Here is a 15,247-nt window from a genome sequence, read left to right on the forward strand (position 1 = left end):
TTTCTCCAGCTCTCCCCTCTCAACTATGACAGGAAACCCATATGTGTGTGTGATTGAGAGACAAATGTAACGTGGGAAAAAATAATATAGATAGATAGATAGATAGATAGATAGATAGATAGTTAGATAGATAGATAGATGATAGATAGAGATATACACAGGTAGGCAACATACATACATATGATTTTTGTAATGAATTTTCCAACCAGCTATATACTACAATGACATAAAATCTTATATCAGTTATTTTTGGATTTCAAGTTAATGTGCTTATTTCAAAATCAAATGCAGTGCAGAAATGTGTATTTGAGTAAGTTTTTTTGTATATTCTCTTTATCTTGTTACATAACAAGATGTATATCCTTGGTAATTTAGTTTATATTCCCCAGATATACTTCCCTGTGCATAGTACTATGCAAGTACATTTACATGAACATATATATTCTCCCAAATTTTGCTCACAATATGTATATACTGTTCTCTCTCTCTCTCTCTCTCTCTCTCTGTCTATGTATATATATGTACACATATGTGTGTATATATGGAAATATATGTACACACAAACATACATGCATATATAATTGTTTTACACATGTTTAAATCTTATAAGTTTGTAATGTATAGTTCTTATTTGAATTATTTCAATAGACTTTAATAACACTCTTTTACTGATCAGATTTATTATATAACAGAATATTAAACATTTGCCTTTAAAACATATTCCATGTATTTTCCCAGTAATATGCATCTCTTTATACGTGACATTCTTGTTTGGGATAGAAGAGTTTGTTTGTTTGTTTGTTTGTTTGTTTGTTTCTTTAACATCCCTTTAATTTGTCCAATTAATTTTGTAACAGAGTTAAAAGCTTTCCTTGGGTCACATAGTTGGTTTCGAATTTCCCAGGTGTTCATGTTATGGTACCCAACAGGGTACTGGAACAACCCTCTGCCCAATGTCTTTGCCTTGAAGATGATGGTGGAGATGAAATCCCATTCCTCAGGCCTAGAGGCCTGGATAGGGGCGGCCACATGGATAGCACTGTCCTAGGGGTGGTGTGTGTGGCCCAACCAGAAGCAGAGGAAAAGTAACCTCCACCAAGGGAAGGAAATGATCATTTACAGAATTATTTTAAGCCAGAGGCACTTCACATGGTATCTCCTACAACCTAACAAGTACTCAGTTATTATCCCCATTATTTGCAGATGTAGAAGTCGGTCTGAAGCTTTATTCCACTGTGCCCTGAAGCCTTCAAGGCTTTGGATCAAGAATTCCCACTAGACTATTATTTGATGTAACCTTAAGTATTTCTTGTTTTGTTTTCTGTCATAGCTGTATTATTTTTAAGTGAAGAAACCCCATGAAAATTAAAGCAATTTCTGCACTATCGAAAGAAAAAAATTAAAAGTTTGAAAAGATGGGGTAAATATTTGCCAACAATATTGCAGAATTTGTGCTACCAGGCAAGAAAATAAAGGGCTTTTGTCTATTGGTGGAGAAAGGGACAAATGACAACAAATAATTTATGTAAAAAGCAAACTGTTTCTCCAGACATCTGGAAAGATGCCACACCACATTAACTGAAGAAATGGCAATCTGGAGATGGTATAGTAAGTAAGTGAAAAAATCAATTTGCAGAACATTATTTACGTGTTGGCAAATTTTAAAAAGTGTGTATCTATAACCACATAACTACACAGATATTTTAAGGTAGGTAAGCACATTACTTAAAGAGAAACACATCTGGATAATGTGTACCAATCTATTTACATAAGCCATCTTGGATATCAGTTATTTGGGGCCCGGGGATCATATATAGATGGAAGGTGCAGAATGATTTCCATTTTCTATGCATACATTTTTAATGTTTAACATTTTGCGATTAGGCAAATTTGTTGAGAGAAACACTTGAAAATATATAATAACCAATTCACAAGAAAAGTTCATATATATTTACCACGTTATGAAAATGTTCACATGATAGTGTTTAATAAGCAAATAACAAACTTCACCCTTTGACTTGACAGTTTATCTGTGTATGTATGTGTGTTTCTGTCTTACACTTCCCTAAACCCAAGTGTTCACACTCTCATATGTGGAGATTTTTCCTCACCTCTCTCAGGGACTGAAGTTTCTCTCTCAGGGCATGGAGATCTAGGAAGGGATTGTGGGCACAGAGTAGAAAATTCCAGAAAGAAGTAGAAATTCCAGAAATTCCTGGCTGATATACTGGAGCCCAGGTGCCTCCTTCCTTCCTTCCCCCTTGCAAAGCCCTCTGGTCTGAGACATTCAGAGCTACAATTCTCACTCTGACCACTAAAGGGGCATCTACCTACACTGACTATATATATATATATATATATATATATATATATATATATATATATATTTCATTCTACTCTCATTACAGTGACCCACGAAACTCTGTTGTTGTTTTTTTCCTTTATAGTTTCCAGATCTGGTGTGTGTGTGTGTGTGTGTGTGTGTGTGTGTGTGTGTGTTGGTTTTTGCTGTTGTTTTGGGGGGATGGGGGATTGGTGGTTTGTTTGCTTGTTTGTTATTATCTCTCTGGGATGCACGGGAGATAATGCCAGCCATGTGATTAGTTTCAGAACATTCTGTTACCTTGCTCCAACTTTAGCAAATCCCACATATTGCAGCAAGAATTTAGTTAGGCTACCTATGCATTTACATGTCACCCCCATTCCATGGAGCTCAGTTGCAGTCTCTGTTTCTCCAGGTAGCATCTGAATGACTCCAGGAAAACTCCAACACCTCATTAAGTCTCAGTAACCTTGCAAAGCCTGTAACTGTGATCTCAGAGTCCCGTTGTGAGGACTACATGAGAGATAAGATACAATGTAGCAAGTACAGAGGCTGGCCTACAGCTGGCACTCAGAGTTCTCTGGGTTTGCAGAATGAGGGAACAGGATGTATTGTAAGTGGATACAGAGCCTGGCATACAGAGTTCCCTGTGTTTGTAGCTGCAAGTGCCTGGGTCCCACGCCCCCTGACTCTAGTTGGCCTTTTCTGCAGGGCTGGTTCAGTTAGAAACAGTTCCCTGATAGGCTGATAGCAAACTCAGGGGGCAGTAATCACAGTAATCACCTCTGGTGCCCGGGGCTCTCTTCTCCATGGCTTTGAGGAGGGGACTTCCTGTAAGGACTCCATCTTGTTTGTGTGAGGCTGACAAAGTCATTTGGGGCCTGCTCTCTTTGTCCTCAGCAGCTTTCCTTGATCTTCTCTAAACCTCCAGCTCCAGATCCCACAGGTTCTCTTCATAAGCAGCCTGTGAGGACATTGGTGACAGGTCACTGCCTTCAGGCCACACCATGGGTGAGTTGGCCAGCATGAGGCCTTGGTCTCAGATCCCCAGAAGTTACAAGGGCTGCTGGGTCCCTTCCCCCACCCCACCCCACAGGACACCCAGCCAACCCCCTTTTAGAGAAGGGGTGATGAGGGCCCAGGCTCACTCTTCTCTAATCTCTTGAGGAAATGTGCCAGGTGGGCCCTGACATTCCCATCCCGGTTCCACATGGAAAAACTCCCCTCCTATGGAAGTGGTTATGGCTCAGGTGGATTTTTTTTTCACTGATTGAAGGGATAGATCTGATTTTATGTGGTCCCCACGGTTTGGAGAGTCCACAGTTTGGAGAGTGGGGAGGGGCTCCTAGGTTGGCCACGTGCGAGGCAAGGGAGTGGGGGGTTGCTGTAAATTAATATTCTTTGGATGCCTACTACAGGTGAAGGAGTGGCAGAGAACACACTATTACCCTTAACTCTTACATCAACTATTCAGGGTAGATTGTATTACCTCCATAGAAGTTTCTTGAGGCTTGCTTTATAGCCCAGCACATGACTTATTCTGGAACGTTCCACGTGTAATGGTTATGTGCACTGTTCTATGTCAATTAAGTACATTTATTAATTTGCTTTATTCTGATTTTAAAATATTCTCCACCTAGTGGAATTTATGTCTGCCATTTTATTTTTTTTATTTTTATTTTTTTTCAATATATGAAATTCATTATCAAATTGGTTTCCATACAACACCCAGTGCTCATCCCAAAAGGTGCCCTCCTCAATACCAATCACCCACCCTCCCCTCCCTCCCACCCCCCATCAACCCTCAGTTTGTTCTCAGTTTTTAAGAGTCTCTTATGGCTTTGTATGTCTGCCATTTTATGTGTTACTCAAGGAGGTGTGTTAATATTCCTGCTGTAATCGTGAATTTATCCATTTATCTTTTTTTTTTAATTTTTTTTTCAACGTTTATTTATTTTTGGGACAGAGAGAGACAGAGCATGAACGGGGGAGGGGCAGAGAGAGAGAGGGAGACACAGAATCGGAAACAGGCTCCAGGCTCTGAGCCATCAGCCCAGAGCCCGATGCGGGGCTCGAACTCACGGACCGCGAGATCGTGACCTGGCTGAAGTCGGACGCTTAACCAACTACGCCACCCAGGCGCCCCAATCCATTTATCTTTTTACTGTCACTGTTTGCTCTGCACATTTTTGCTCTGTGTTAAGACACGCACACAAATTTAGGATTTTGTATTGATGGCTTCTTATTGCATTGAACCTTTTATTATAATGAAACCTCCTCTTTAATCTAGTAATTTTTTTTTCTTGAAAAAAATACCTTTCTTTTTAGTAATATGGTTACACCAGCTTTTGGGAGGTCAGTAAGTAAATGCTATACATTTTGCCAAGTTTTTTTTTTTTTTTTTCCAAATTTTCTAGATCATTAAATTTTGCAGATGTTTCTTTTAAGGAGCATTTGATGGACTGTTTTCCTTCCAGTCTCATAATATCTGTGTTTCTGTTTGGAATATCCAGTCTGAAACTTTTTTTTTAAATTTTTTAACTTTTTTTATTTTATTTCTGAGACATAGAGAGACAGAGCATGAACAGGAGAGGGGCAGAGAGAGAGGGAGACACAGAATCTGAAACAGGCTCCAGGCTCTGAGCTGTCAGCACAGAGCCCGACGCGGGGCTCGAACTCACGGATCGTGAGATCATGACCTGAGCCGAAGTCGGATGCTTAACCGACCAAGCCACCCAGGCGCCCCTCCAGTCTGAAACTTTTAATGTAAATATATATATAACTTGGTTTCTGTATGCCATATTGACTGCACATGTATTTTTATGTCAATATTTTATTTAATTTATTTTAATTTTTTATATAATTTGTTGTCAAGTTGGTTTCCATACAACACCCAGTGTTCATCCCAACAGGTGCCCTCCTCAGTGCCCATCACCCACTTTCCCCTCTCCCTCACCCGCCATCAGTATTTAAGAGTATCTTATGGTTTGCCCGCCCTTTTCCTCTCCTTTCTTTGGAATGACTTAATACTGGGTTTTTTTTTGTTTGTTTGTTTGTTTGTTTGCTTGTTTGTTTTTAGTATTAGATTGTTACCTCATTTGGCCAGACAATTAAACATCCCTTAGCCATTCTTGTAGTGTTTACCTTTCTGACTATAATGTAATTTTTGTTTTCCTTTTCACAGTGTGATGTGAATTACTTCTTCAAAGCTCTTCAGACAATGAAGGAACTTTGGGATACTTTGATTCCTCTCACCCCCTCCCGATGTATTGCCATGAATTTTAATTCTATGTATATTTAAGCCCCTAGAAGAAATTAGTGTCATGGTGCCATATAGTCAATACTCATTTAGACTTGCCTACATATTCACAAATGCCATTAGTCTTTCTTTCCTGCAACTGTGTGCCTCCATCTGGGATCCTATTTCTTCTGCCTGAAGGAGAACCTTCAATATTTCTTTTAGTTTGATTCCTCCAGTCACAAATTTTCTCAGTTTGTGCTACATTAACATCACTGTGAAATGTACATCTTTTCTCTAGGAATGTTTTTTCTTAAACCAGACTTTGTCTCCTATTAGTATTGTTATACTGACTTGATTATCCTGTTACTTTGGGAAACTTCTCAAGCGAGATCCCATCAAATGCCACTTCTCCACATTTCCCTCTCCTTCATTCTGGGGACATCTCCTTTAATTCTCTCCCCCTCTCTTTTGGTATTCTCCATATTATGTCTCTCTAAGTTTTTCTGGATATTTTCATCAGATGTAACTTTCACTTCTCTAATTTTTTTTCAGGTGGGAACTCACCTTTGACCTGTGAACCATAACACCAAACTTCCAGCATGGATATTGTTATCCCCCTAGGGCAGAGAAGGGAATTGTGAGTTAGAGATGATAAGCAACTTGTCCCTGGTCGCCTAGCCTGCAAAGGGCAGAGCAAGGGCTAACATCACAGGTTAAACCCTAGGCCCAAACCCTTTCCTCTGTGCTTTTTTTTTTTCTTCTTGGCTGTGAATGCTCCCCACTTCTCATCTCCCGGGAAGTGGAGCCCCAGGGAAGTCTTTCAACCTTTTTAGCATTGTGCTGCATTTCATTTTAGACGATAAAGTCAGTGATATTTCTTCATTAGCCATGATGTTTCCCCGGAACCTTTTGTGATATTGGAACCAGTGATGTGCTATTCTCAATTTCAGGTCATAATAACACAGGTAACTCCTTACAAAGAAGAGCAAGATGCTCGGGTATTTACCGACGGAGGCATAACAATTGGTCTGGGCATGTCCGTTCTGGCATTGATTCTTCATCCCACCAGCAGCAAGATGGAGATCCAGCAACAAATGACAGTCGCATGAGCACCCGAGGAAGATAGTAAGTGACCAGTCACCATAGCTGAAATGTACCAGCCAGTGGAATACATAGCCCTGTAGCTGAATATGCCATTCTCTTCTTCAACCTGGAAGAGTGCAGGATGATGGAATCAGGTTAATGGTTGAGCAAACTTTATTGTACAGTGGGGCGAATGTGTAATAGAAGACTTTCCAAGCATGTGTGGATTACTTCCTTCTCTCCACTTCCCCACAGTGCTCCCTATGCCATTCCATCCTGTCATTGGAGAGGCAGTTTTCAGATACAAGACCAAACGCAAGCTAACATGGAGGGAGAGCAAAAGCGTCCAGAGACAAGAATGGAGGGGGAGAGGCAGGATGAGACCTCCAGGAGCTGGTTCAAGATCACAGTGAGTGTCCTGGCAAAATGAACCCAATGTGCAGAAGGAGGTGAACAGAGGGAATTATGTTGGACTCATATAGAGATGCTAGGTACTTTTCTGGGGGAGAGGAGTGGGTAATCCGTCTTTTTACTACTAGGAGTTAGCATCTTAGATCAGGTAAGGGCAGACTCAGAGAAGCAATGTAAAGGGAACAGATTTACTAAAGGGAGAATTGGGTAGGTTGTCTAAGAACAGAGGAAACTACAGCCAAGGAGAAGTAGCAGCTCCACCCTGGAAGTCTCAGTTTAGCTTAAGCTGAGTGTGGGAGGGGGTCGAGTCTCTGGGGTCTCTGTTGGAGAGACAGGCTAAGGCATCCTTCCTTGAGCAAGGATCGCTTGGAACTTTATATAAGGAAGTTCATGTTAAACATCTTAAGTTGATTATTTGAAGAAAGTGTTTGAATGGAAAGAAAGGTTATTTAGGAAATCCATGACTGGTACAAAAGTTCACAATAATGGATATTGTCCTATCATAAGAAATTATTTTGAAGAACCGCCCCCCCCACACACAAAAGGTGTGAAAGGAAGACATGCTTGAGTTTTATCTTAACCTTGGGTTCCATTGTGTCAATCTCTTCTCCCATCTCTTCTCCCATTTCTTACTCTTAGATTCCATTTGGCATCAGATATGATGAGAAGTGGCTGCTGAATCTGATTCAGAAGCAATGCAGTGTCCCCTTCACCCCAGTGGAAGCAAGAGAAGACAGTGAGGCAGATGAGAAGAAATAGGGCAAAGGAGCAGTGGCTTGGGTCTCATATTGTTTCTTTTGCCATTCACCCTACAGTTTCACTATGAGAAAATGCAGGCCCAGTTCTTTGTTGAGAATGCCGGCATTGCCTTCGCATTGAAGAGTGTCAACGGCAAGATCTGGAATGAGAATAATGAAATGGTGTGTGTCAAGGGCATGGCCAGGGCTAGTTAGGGGCAAGATGGCAGGACAGGGGCAAGGTCTTGCTTGATCCCAAGGATCAGATTTCCTGGTGCTTACTCAGCCCCTCTTGGGTTCCCTACAGATATCTATCTTTGTCCACCCCTCTGATGCACCCCAGTCTGTGCAGAAGGAGCTGAAGCCAGAAAATGTGGATCAGATAAAGGTAATGCAGACCCAAGACCAGCTGTGAATCTATATCCAGACCCATATCTTCTTCCCACACCTATTGCCTCCATCCCCCATCTCTACCTCAGACTCAGAGCCACTGACCCCATCTCTAACTCTGCAGTTGACCACAAACAAAAGATATGTAGTCTTCTAACAATCTCTTAACATCCAGAGAGTCCGCTTTGCCCCTGGTATGTCTACAGAAGTAGTTCTAGGGCAGGTAAGATCAGAGAAGCCTGTCTGGAAAGGAGACTTGGGGATGGTAATGTGGGGAGGGTAACCTGAAGCTGTAACCAGCCGGGTCTGTCTCAGCCTTGTGATTCCCTCCCCTCGGCTTCTCGGAGACATGGCCACCCGAGATATTGAAATGGTACCAAATCCTAGAAACAGCATGGCTGCCTCCCGGCAGATTCATGAAAAGAACATGTTCAAGGTGAGAACTCAGGCCCAGTGCTGGTATTGATGGCAAAGGTGGGAGATTAGGTAGAAGAGGCAGATTGGTCTCAGATAACCCCTGTTGGGGTCCTCACTCTAACACTTTCCTCATCATAGCTTTTGCCCTCGACCCTGAGCGACAAGAAACCCTACCAGATGGATGGTCTATCCAACACTATGCAGAATGCCTCCAGCATCAAGGCCTTGAACCTCTCCAACAGTGAGGTAAGGTGTGGTACCCAGATCTTTCTTTAAAAAGAAGGTGAGAGTGCTCATGGGGTGGTGGCGAGAGTCAGGGAAGTGGATTTGTTGGAAAAAGAAAGGGCCGGGGGTGCAGGGTCATCCTGGCCATCTTTCTCTGATCCTTGCGTTTCCTTCCAATAATTACTCCCCTGAAGTCTGCAGGGGAGTTGGACAAGGGCAAAAGACTGCAGCGAGAAGACATGAGTGCAAACAGAAGCCCCCTGTGCACCACCTTTCCCGATAAATCAACCAACATAAGGTCAGTTATACTCTCCGTCACCCTGTGGGACTCTGAACTATGCCTGACGGTGCCTGCTTGGAGGGGACAGCATCCCTGTTCCTCTGCGAGGAACAGAGGCCCTATGCTCTTCTCTCTCTGTCCCTCGCCTGTGCTTAGGGGTCTCCGTTCCTTCCTCTGATCCTCTCACCTGTTTGGTCTGAGGTCTGTTTGCTGGCTATCTACACCCAGCCTTCTCTGGCATGCCCTCCCCAAAGTGTGATCCATGAATAAGGGCCCCCCTTCCTCACTAGGACCAGAGTGACTACTGTGCGCCACATGCTGTGACCTGGACTCACAAGGGTCCTCCATCCAGGCCAGGGCCTCATGCTGAGACAGGCAGTCCTGCCTCCCTGCTGAGACAGGGATTCCTTCCCTTGTTCTGAGAGGGACCCTCCTTTCCTTGAACCAAATGTATCCCCCCTCCTCCCGTCAATTCCAGGCAGCCATGGTGGCTTTCCTGCCCACGCTGAGGGCTGAGGTCCTGGGGGGCTGCCATCATGACATCTGTTCCTCTGACCCAATGCCAGGAGCTGGGCCCTCCTTGAGAGAAACCAGGGTTCCCTGAGTCAGGGGGCCAGAAGTGGGAGACTGCCAGGGAGCAGAGGGCTTCCTCAGGCAGGAATGGAAGGCAGAGAGGAGAGGAGCTTGAGGAGATGAAGGACAGGCCTCTCAGAGGCACCACCCCCTTCCCACCCCACCCCCACATGTCACATCATCCAGACTGTTCCTTCAGTGGAGCCCTGGGTAGCCTGGCAACGGGTATAATGCCTCAGGGAAGGAACCGACTGGGTCAGACACAGGTGCACTGGGGCCCTCAGGAGAGAATGTGGTGATCATAAGAGGGGGGACCACAGACCTTCAGCCCCATGTTGACCTGGGGATTGATCCTCTACTCCTTCTGGGGAAGGTCTTCTGCCCCTGTGGCTGCCCCATTCCCCATGCCCAGCTCAGACTGAGCTCACACAGGTGACAAAGTTTCAACCAGCATCCAATGGGCCCCCAGCCCAACACCTGCATATTTTCCATTCCTACCTTGGATGCCAGGGCCAGCCAGGGCAAATGAAGGAATGCGCTGCAGCTGGGGAGACATTTCCCCCTTCTTTTCTCTTCCTCCTTGGCCCCACCACCATGGTAAAGCTTCTTTCTTTTCCTTTTGCTTTGCTTTCTCTTCCTCCTTTGTCTCTACTCCCCTGTCTCTCTCACCTCTCCCCTCCTTCCTTCACTCCTTCTGTCCTCATCCCCATTCCTCTCCCTCCCTGTCTCCTGGGTCATGCCTCACTCACCTCCGTGCCCCAGCATTCTGGGCCATCCCTGGGGGTGTCATGGTCCTGCAGAATGCTGGGCCCCTCGTGAGGCACCAGAACCCTGGGCTATCACCCCATTCCCTCTTCTCTCTGGAGTATTCAGTGGCGGCCTAGAGGAAAGAAGGGAGGCAGGGAGGGGAAGGCAGCCCTGGGCCCTGGGATCCAAATGTTGCTTCTGGTGAATCTGGAGATGGGAGTCAGGATGATCTAGGTGGGAGCCACCCAGGGGGAAAGGGAGGGAGGAGGGGGTCAGGCAGAAGAAAGGAATGAGAAGGGATGGGGAGAGAGAGTGTGTGCTTTTCCTCTAAGTCAGTCCACAAGGGAGGTGCCAAGGGCCCTGCAAGCCTGGGGCACTGCAGTGTAGGTGGGATGTACTGGCCATGTGTCAGGTGTAAGTGTGCTTGCTCCCATGATGAAGGACACCTGCAAACTTTCACTGACTTTTCTGTTTCATCTGGATTTCTGCAGCTCCATCCTGGAACTGTTTTCCAAGTTATTATGCCTGGTAGGTGTATTCTTTGATCATTGAGTCCTCTACTGGCACTGATGTCACCCCAAACCTGCCCAGAGGCCATTTAGGTCTTGAAGAAGTTACAATTTTCGTGACCCTTAAACCTCATGGATGTGCAGATATATGTGGAAACCCAACAAGGGCTCCGGATCTCCTTCAGCCACGTTCTCCACAGGCATCAAGCACCCCAAGACAGTGATCCCAAATGTAGCCTTGCCCATGTAATCTCCATGTCCCTTTCATATCTGACCTCTGAGCCTCACCCTCTCCTGGGCCCATCCTTTTCCTGATTGTCCATAATCCGCTCCTGGTCAGCAACACTCACTTCCTCTTCCTTTCCCCAGGATGGCCAGGAGTCACCTTCACCAACCAGCATTGGTATTGCAGACCACAAGAGGTTACCAACCTGCAAGGTGAGGAAGGCAGATCAAGCCAGGTTTTGGGTGGTGTGTGAGGAAGGGATATCAGCTGTGGTCCTGAGGGCTGTTGTGATTTCAGGGAAGCTTCTTTGGATCTGATGCACTGAAGAGTCTGGTCCTGCAATTCCTGCAGCAGTAAGTACTCCTGGGAACCTGGGAAAGTGGAGGGCTAGGATGGGTGAGGCCACTCAAGCTCAGGACTGCTGACTGTGTCTTGAAATCTCATTTGAGGTCCATACCCCAGATAGAGACTGTCCTCATTGTTTCCCCACAGGTACTACTTGATCTATGACTCTGGAGACCGTCAGGGTCTCCTCGGTGCTTACCACGATGAGGCCTGCTTCTCCTGGACCATTCCCTTCAACCCCAAGGAGCCAGCCCCGTGAGTGGCACAGCCCAGACTCTGTTCATGGGCTTTGTGGCTCCCAGCAGACACAGGGCAGCTCGGGAAGCATGCACACTGGCCAGACCACCACTCCCTGTTCCTCTTTCTCTCCCTAGAAGCAGCTTGTGCGAGTACCTCAAGGAAAGCAGGAACATGAAGAAGGTCCAGGACCCCTGTGCGTGTGTGATAGGGGAAGATTGGGCAGGGGAAGGAGATGTGAGGGGCTAATCATAGGACCCAGGGTGTGGCAACCCCTGACCTTCACTTGCTTCTCTGCCCCCCCCATAGACCTGCGTGTTCAGCTTCTGAAGCATACAAAACATGACATTGTGCACTCCCTCTGTGTGCTGCCCAAAACTCAGCATGACCTCAGCTCCTTTGTGGTGGACATATGGTTCCAGATGGTGAGCACCTGCTTCCTCCCAAGGGTAGCCCTCAGAAAGCCACAGGTGGGTAGGAAGTGTAGGTGACTTAGCACCTGGGCTCTTCCCTTTTAGGACTTGATGCTCTGCTTCTCTGTCAACGGAGTGTTCAAGGAAGGTGAGTGTGTGTAGAACCTCCTCCTCAGCTGCCCCACTGCCCCTTCCCTGGTGGTTGGGCTCCCTCTCAGAACTCTCCCAGCTTCCCCGATTCCTGTTGTGTTCTCCTGTCCTCACTCTGTCCTCAAACCACCCTGGTCTGAACCAGGTATATGCCTGTCTACCCCACACAGCTTGGGCATTAGGGACACAGTCTGTGGAATTTGATAGCTCTCACCCTAGATCCTTACTCTGTGAACCTGGGCTCTGAACCTGAAAGTTTTGAGGGGTATTCATTGGTCCCAGCACATAGTTGGATCCCTGTCATGGGGAACAGATTGCCTTCCCCATTCAGAACACTCTGACTCCCAGAGAAAAATTGTCCCCTCCAGCACGAATGAATATCAAGTCAGACCATGACTGGGAATGCTGTGTGAGTGTGTAGAGCATGTAGAATGCTAAGGGGTGGTGTTATTTGCTTTTGTTGTTGAAGTGGAAGGAGTGTCTCAGGATTCTGTTCCTGCCTTCACCCGGACCTTCATTGCTAACCCTGTCAACAATTACAGGTGAATGCTTTGTTGTGGGTGGATCACCCAGTTCAGTATGAGTTCAGTTCTGTGGAAATCAGGTGTTACAATCTTTGGCATATTCTGAATTTTGCGAAAAGGCAATAGGATCATCCAAGGAATCATCTCTCCTAGTGATTAAGAGTGTGAGTTCTGTAATCAGATTTTTTTTTCCTGTTCCCAACACTCACTATTTTTGTGACCTTTGCCAAATCACACATTATCTTTTTGTGACACACTTTCTTCCTCTGGAAATTGAGATTAGACTGTCAACTCTTTGTCATATGTGCCTGGTAAGTATTGATGTAAACTTGCCCGTGGTTTAGGGTCAAAAGGTTAAATGTCCTCATATTGTTTCAAGTATCTTGCCAAATATTGGCTCTGTGAGGGGTGAAGAAGTAGAGGTAGTATCTAAGAAACATGGATGGGAGATACAGCAGGGATATGGAGAGAATCTGATGGCTAAGTGGCAGTGGGAGCAAGATCATTGTTGGGATGTCAGTTTGTCAATCTGTCCAGTTGTCTAAGGTCCCATTTTTCCTCCAGTCTATGCATCTTGAATGATACTCTGCTTGTGAATATCATCAGCCCTAAGGATACCATGAGCACATTATCTATCCCAGTTCCCACTCCCTCCTGCAGCTACTCGAACACCTTTTCCCAGAAGCAGCAGGGAATGGTTCAGTCTTTCACCACACAGTCTGGGATGAACCTCCAACGGTCTCAGAAGTGAGTGCTGGGGGTGCATGCAGTTAGGAGGGTGATGGGAGAGGCTGAGGATTTAATAACGGGAACTTGCTGGTAATTAGTATTGCTTATGTATTTCACTCATTATCATCCTGAACATTTATGTGTTTTAACACAGAAGCTAGGCAGTTGTTTTGACCAGATGTGCATTACTTCTTGAATTTATTTGACCCTCTTCCTTTATCAACAGACATTTGAGTTTTAGGAGTTTTCCCAGCAAGCACTGTGCCACAGGTCTCATTGCATTGACCATGTTGTAATAAACGTAGGGACATGTTTCTTTTGCATAGATTCGGAAATAGTACTGTCTCCATTTTAGGTTTGATAGGTATCACCTGTGCTTTCTCCACACTAGGTAACTTCATGACCTCTATTAGGAATATGCCGGTTCTCGTTTAAGCCAAGGTAAGGTTCAGGAATTCAAGCCAAGTGAACAGAAATTGGGTGGCCTGGTGATGAGACTCAAGGTTCCTGGCTCTGCTGATCTCCCAACTCCCCTTTCTCACTTCCTCCAGGTCAAGCACAAGATCCCAGAGGAGGTCATCATACAGACTGATCCAGGATCCTGAAAACACAGCCTGGACAAGAAACCCTGTGTGGTCATGTTCATCTTCATTATCATTGTTGTGTTTATTTTCTAGTCTGAGTTAACTTCTGACTGAGTGGATGGCCTTCTTGGGGCTGAGAAGCCAACGTTAAACTGATACTTACCCACCTAAAGACCAACTGGTGTGTAGTTTCCTACTCAGGATTCCTGATTCTCTTCTTAATAAATAGTGACGTAGCATGTTATGTTGAAAGACTGCAAAATCTATTCGAGGAAGGTATTTTGATCACTGGTATACAGACAAAGAAAATGAGAGTCAGAGAAGGCCAGTGACTCCTGGAAAACAGTGGGGTAGACACTCAAATCCTAGACCTCTCTCTAAAGCCCAGGTTGTGTGTCTGCCCCAGTTCTGTGTGCCTATCCAGGTGAGGGATGTTCTCTTATTCTGTTATACCTAGGGATAGTGTTCTTTGCCTCTAAAATATTAGTCAAATATTTTTATGCAGAGAACAGCATTCATTCTTAGCCATACAAATCTATTCAAATTTAAAAACAATCCATTTAGGGAAAAACAGCATTATAGAGCACAAGAGAACCTGGCAAGCAAAAAATGCACTCATATATGACTCACATTGTATTGATATCCTTGATATATAGAAAAATCAATAGAGAGGGAAACATAACAATCAAAAATTGTTATTAAAATTAATAGCTATGCTAAGTGAAATTAGTCAGTCACAGAAAGACAAAAATCATATGACTTCACTCATATGAGGACTTTAAGAGAAAAAAAAGATGAACATAAAGGAAGGGAAACAAAAATAATATAAAAACAGGGAAGGGGACAAAACAGAAGAGACTTATAAATACGGAGAAAAAAAACTGAGGGTTGATGGAGGGGTTGTGGGAGGGGGGATGGGCTAAAGAGTAAGGGGCATTAAGGAATTTACTCCTGAAATCATTGTTTCACTATATGCTAACTAATTTGGATGTAAATTTTAAAAAATAAAAAATAAAATTAAAAAACATAAAGATAAAAATAAAAACATAATATCAATACTCAAGATATGTATGAGATCATCCATTCGACCATAATAACCTATA

The 15,247-nt window shown here is 44.5% G+C and overlaps 1 protein-coding gene across 2 annotated transcripts; it reads left to right on the forward strand.

The window, feature by feature from the left end:
- Positions 1 to 3,079: 3,079 nt before the first annotated feature.
- LOC106976278 (nuclear RNA export factor 3) lies at positions 3,080 to 15,017 on the forward strand. 2 transcript variants are annotated; one of them, XM_053201477.1, is made up of 18 exons: positions 3,081 to 3,334; positions 6,515 to 6,689; positions 6,903 to 7,056; positions 7,698 to 7,781; positions 7,874 to 7,978; positions 8,103 to 8,183; positions 8,741 to 8,848; positions 9,022 to 9,125; positions 10,919 to 10,955; positions 11,306 to 11,374; positions 11,460 to 11,515; positions 11,655 to 11,762; positions 11,882 to 11,940; positions 12,054 to 12,169; positions 12,263 to 12,305; positions 13,492 to 13,578; positions 13,952 to 14,001; positions 14,112 to 15,017. In XM_053201477.1, the coding sequence occupies exons 1-16, from the start codon at positions 3,331 to 3,333 to the stop codon at positions 13,557 to 13,559; spliced, it is 1,371 nt and encodes a 456-aa protein (XP_053057452.1). In that variant the 5' UTR covers positions 3,081 to 3,330; the 3' UTR covers positions 13,560 to 13,578; positions 13,952 to 14,001; positions 14,112 to 15,017. The 2 variants fall into 2 exon arrangements, with proteins under 2 accessions (XP_053057453.1, XP_053057452.1); XM_053201478.1 differs by lacking the exon at positions 7,698 to 7,781 and having other exon boundaries at positions 3,080 to 3,334.
- The last annotated feature ends 230 nt before the right edge of the window (positions 15,018 to 15,247 follow it).

The sequence above is a fragment of the Acinonyx jubatus genome, chromosome X (assembly GCF_027475565.1).
Source record: "Acinonyx jubatus isolate Ajub_Pintada_27869175 chromosome X, VMU_Ajub_asm_v1.0, whole genome shotgun sequence".
NCBI lineage: Eukaryota > Metazoa > Chordata > Mammalia > Carnivora > Felidae > Acinonyx > Acinonyx jubatus.

What these genes read in the sequence shown, in the direction of transcription:
- LOC106976278 (XM_053201477.1), top strand. An exon ending in TCCCCTTCACCCCAGTGGAA is followed by an intron (nt 7,782 to 7,873) that starts GCAAGAGAAGAC and finishes TTCACCCTACAG; the next exon opens with TTTCACTATGAGAAAATGCA. An exon ending in GAAGAAGGTCCAGGACCCCT is followed by an intron (nt 11,941 to 12,053) that starts GTGCGTGTGTGA and finishes CCCCCCCCATAG; the next exon opens with ACCTGCGTGTTCAGCTTCTG.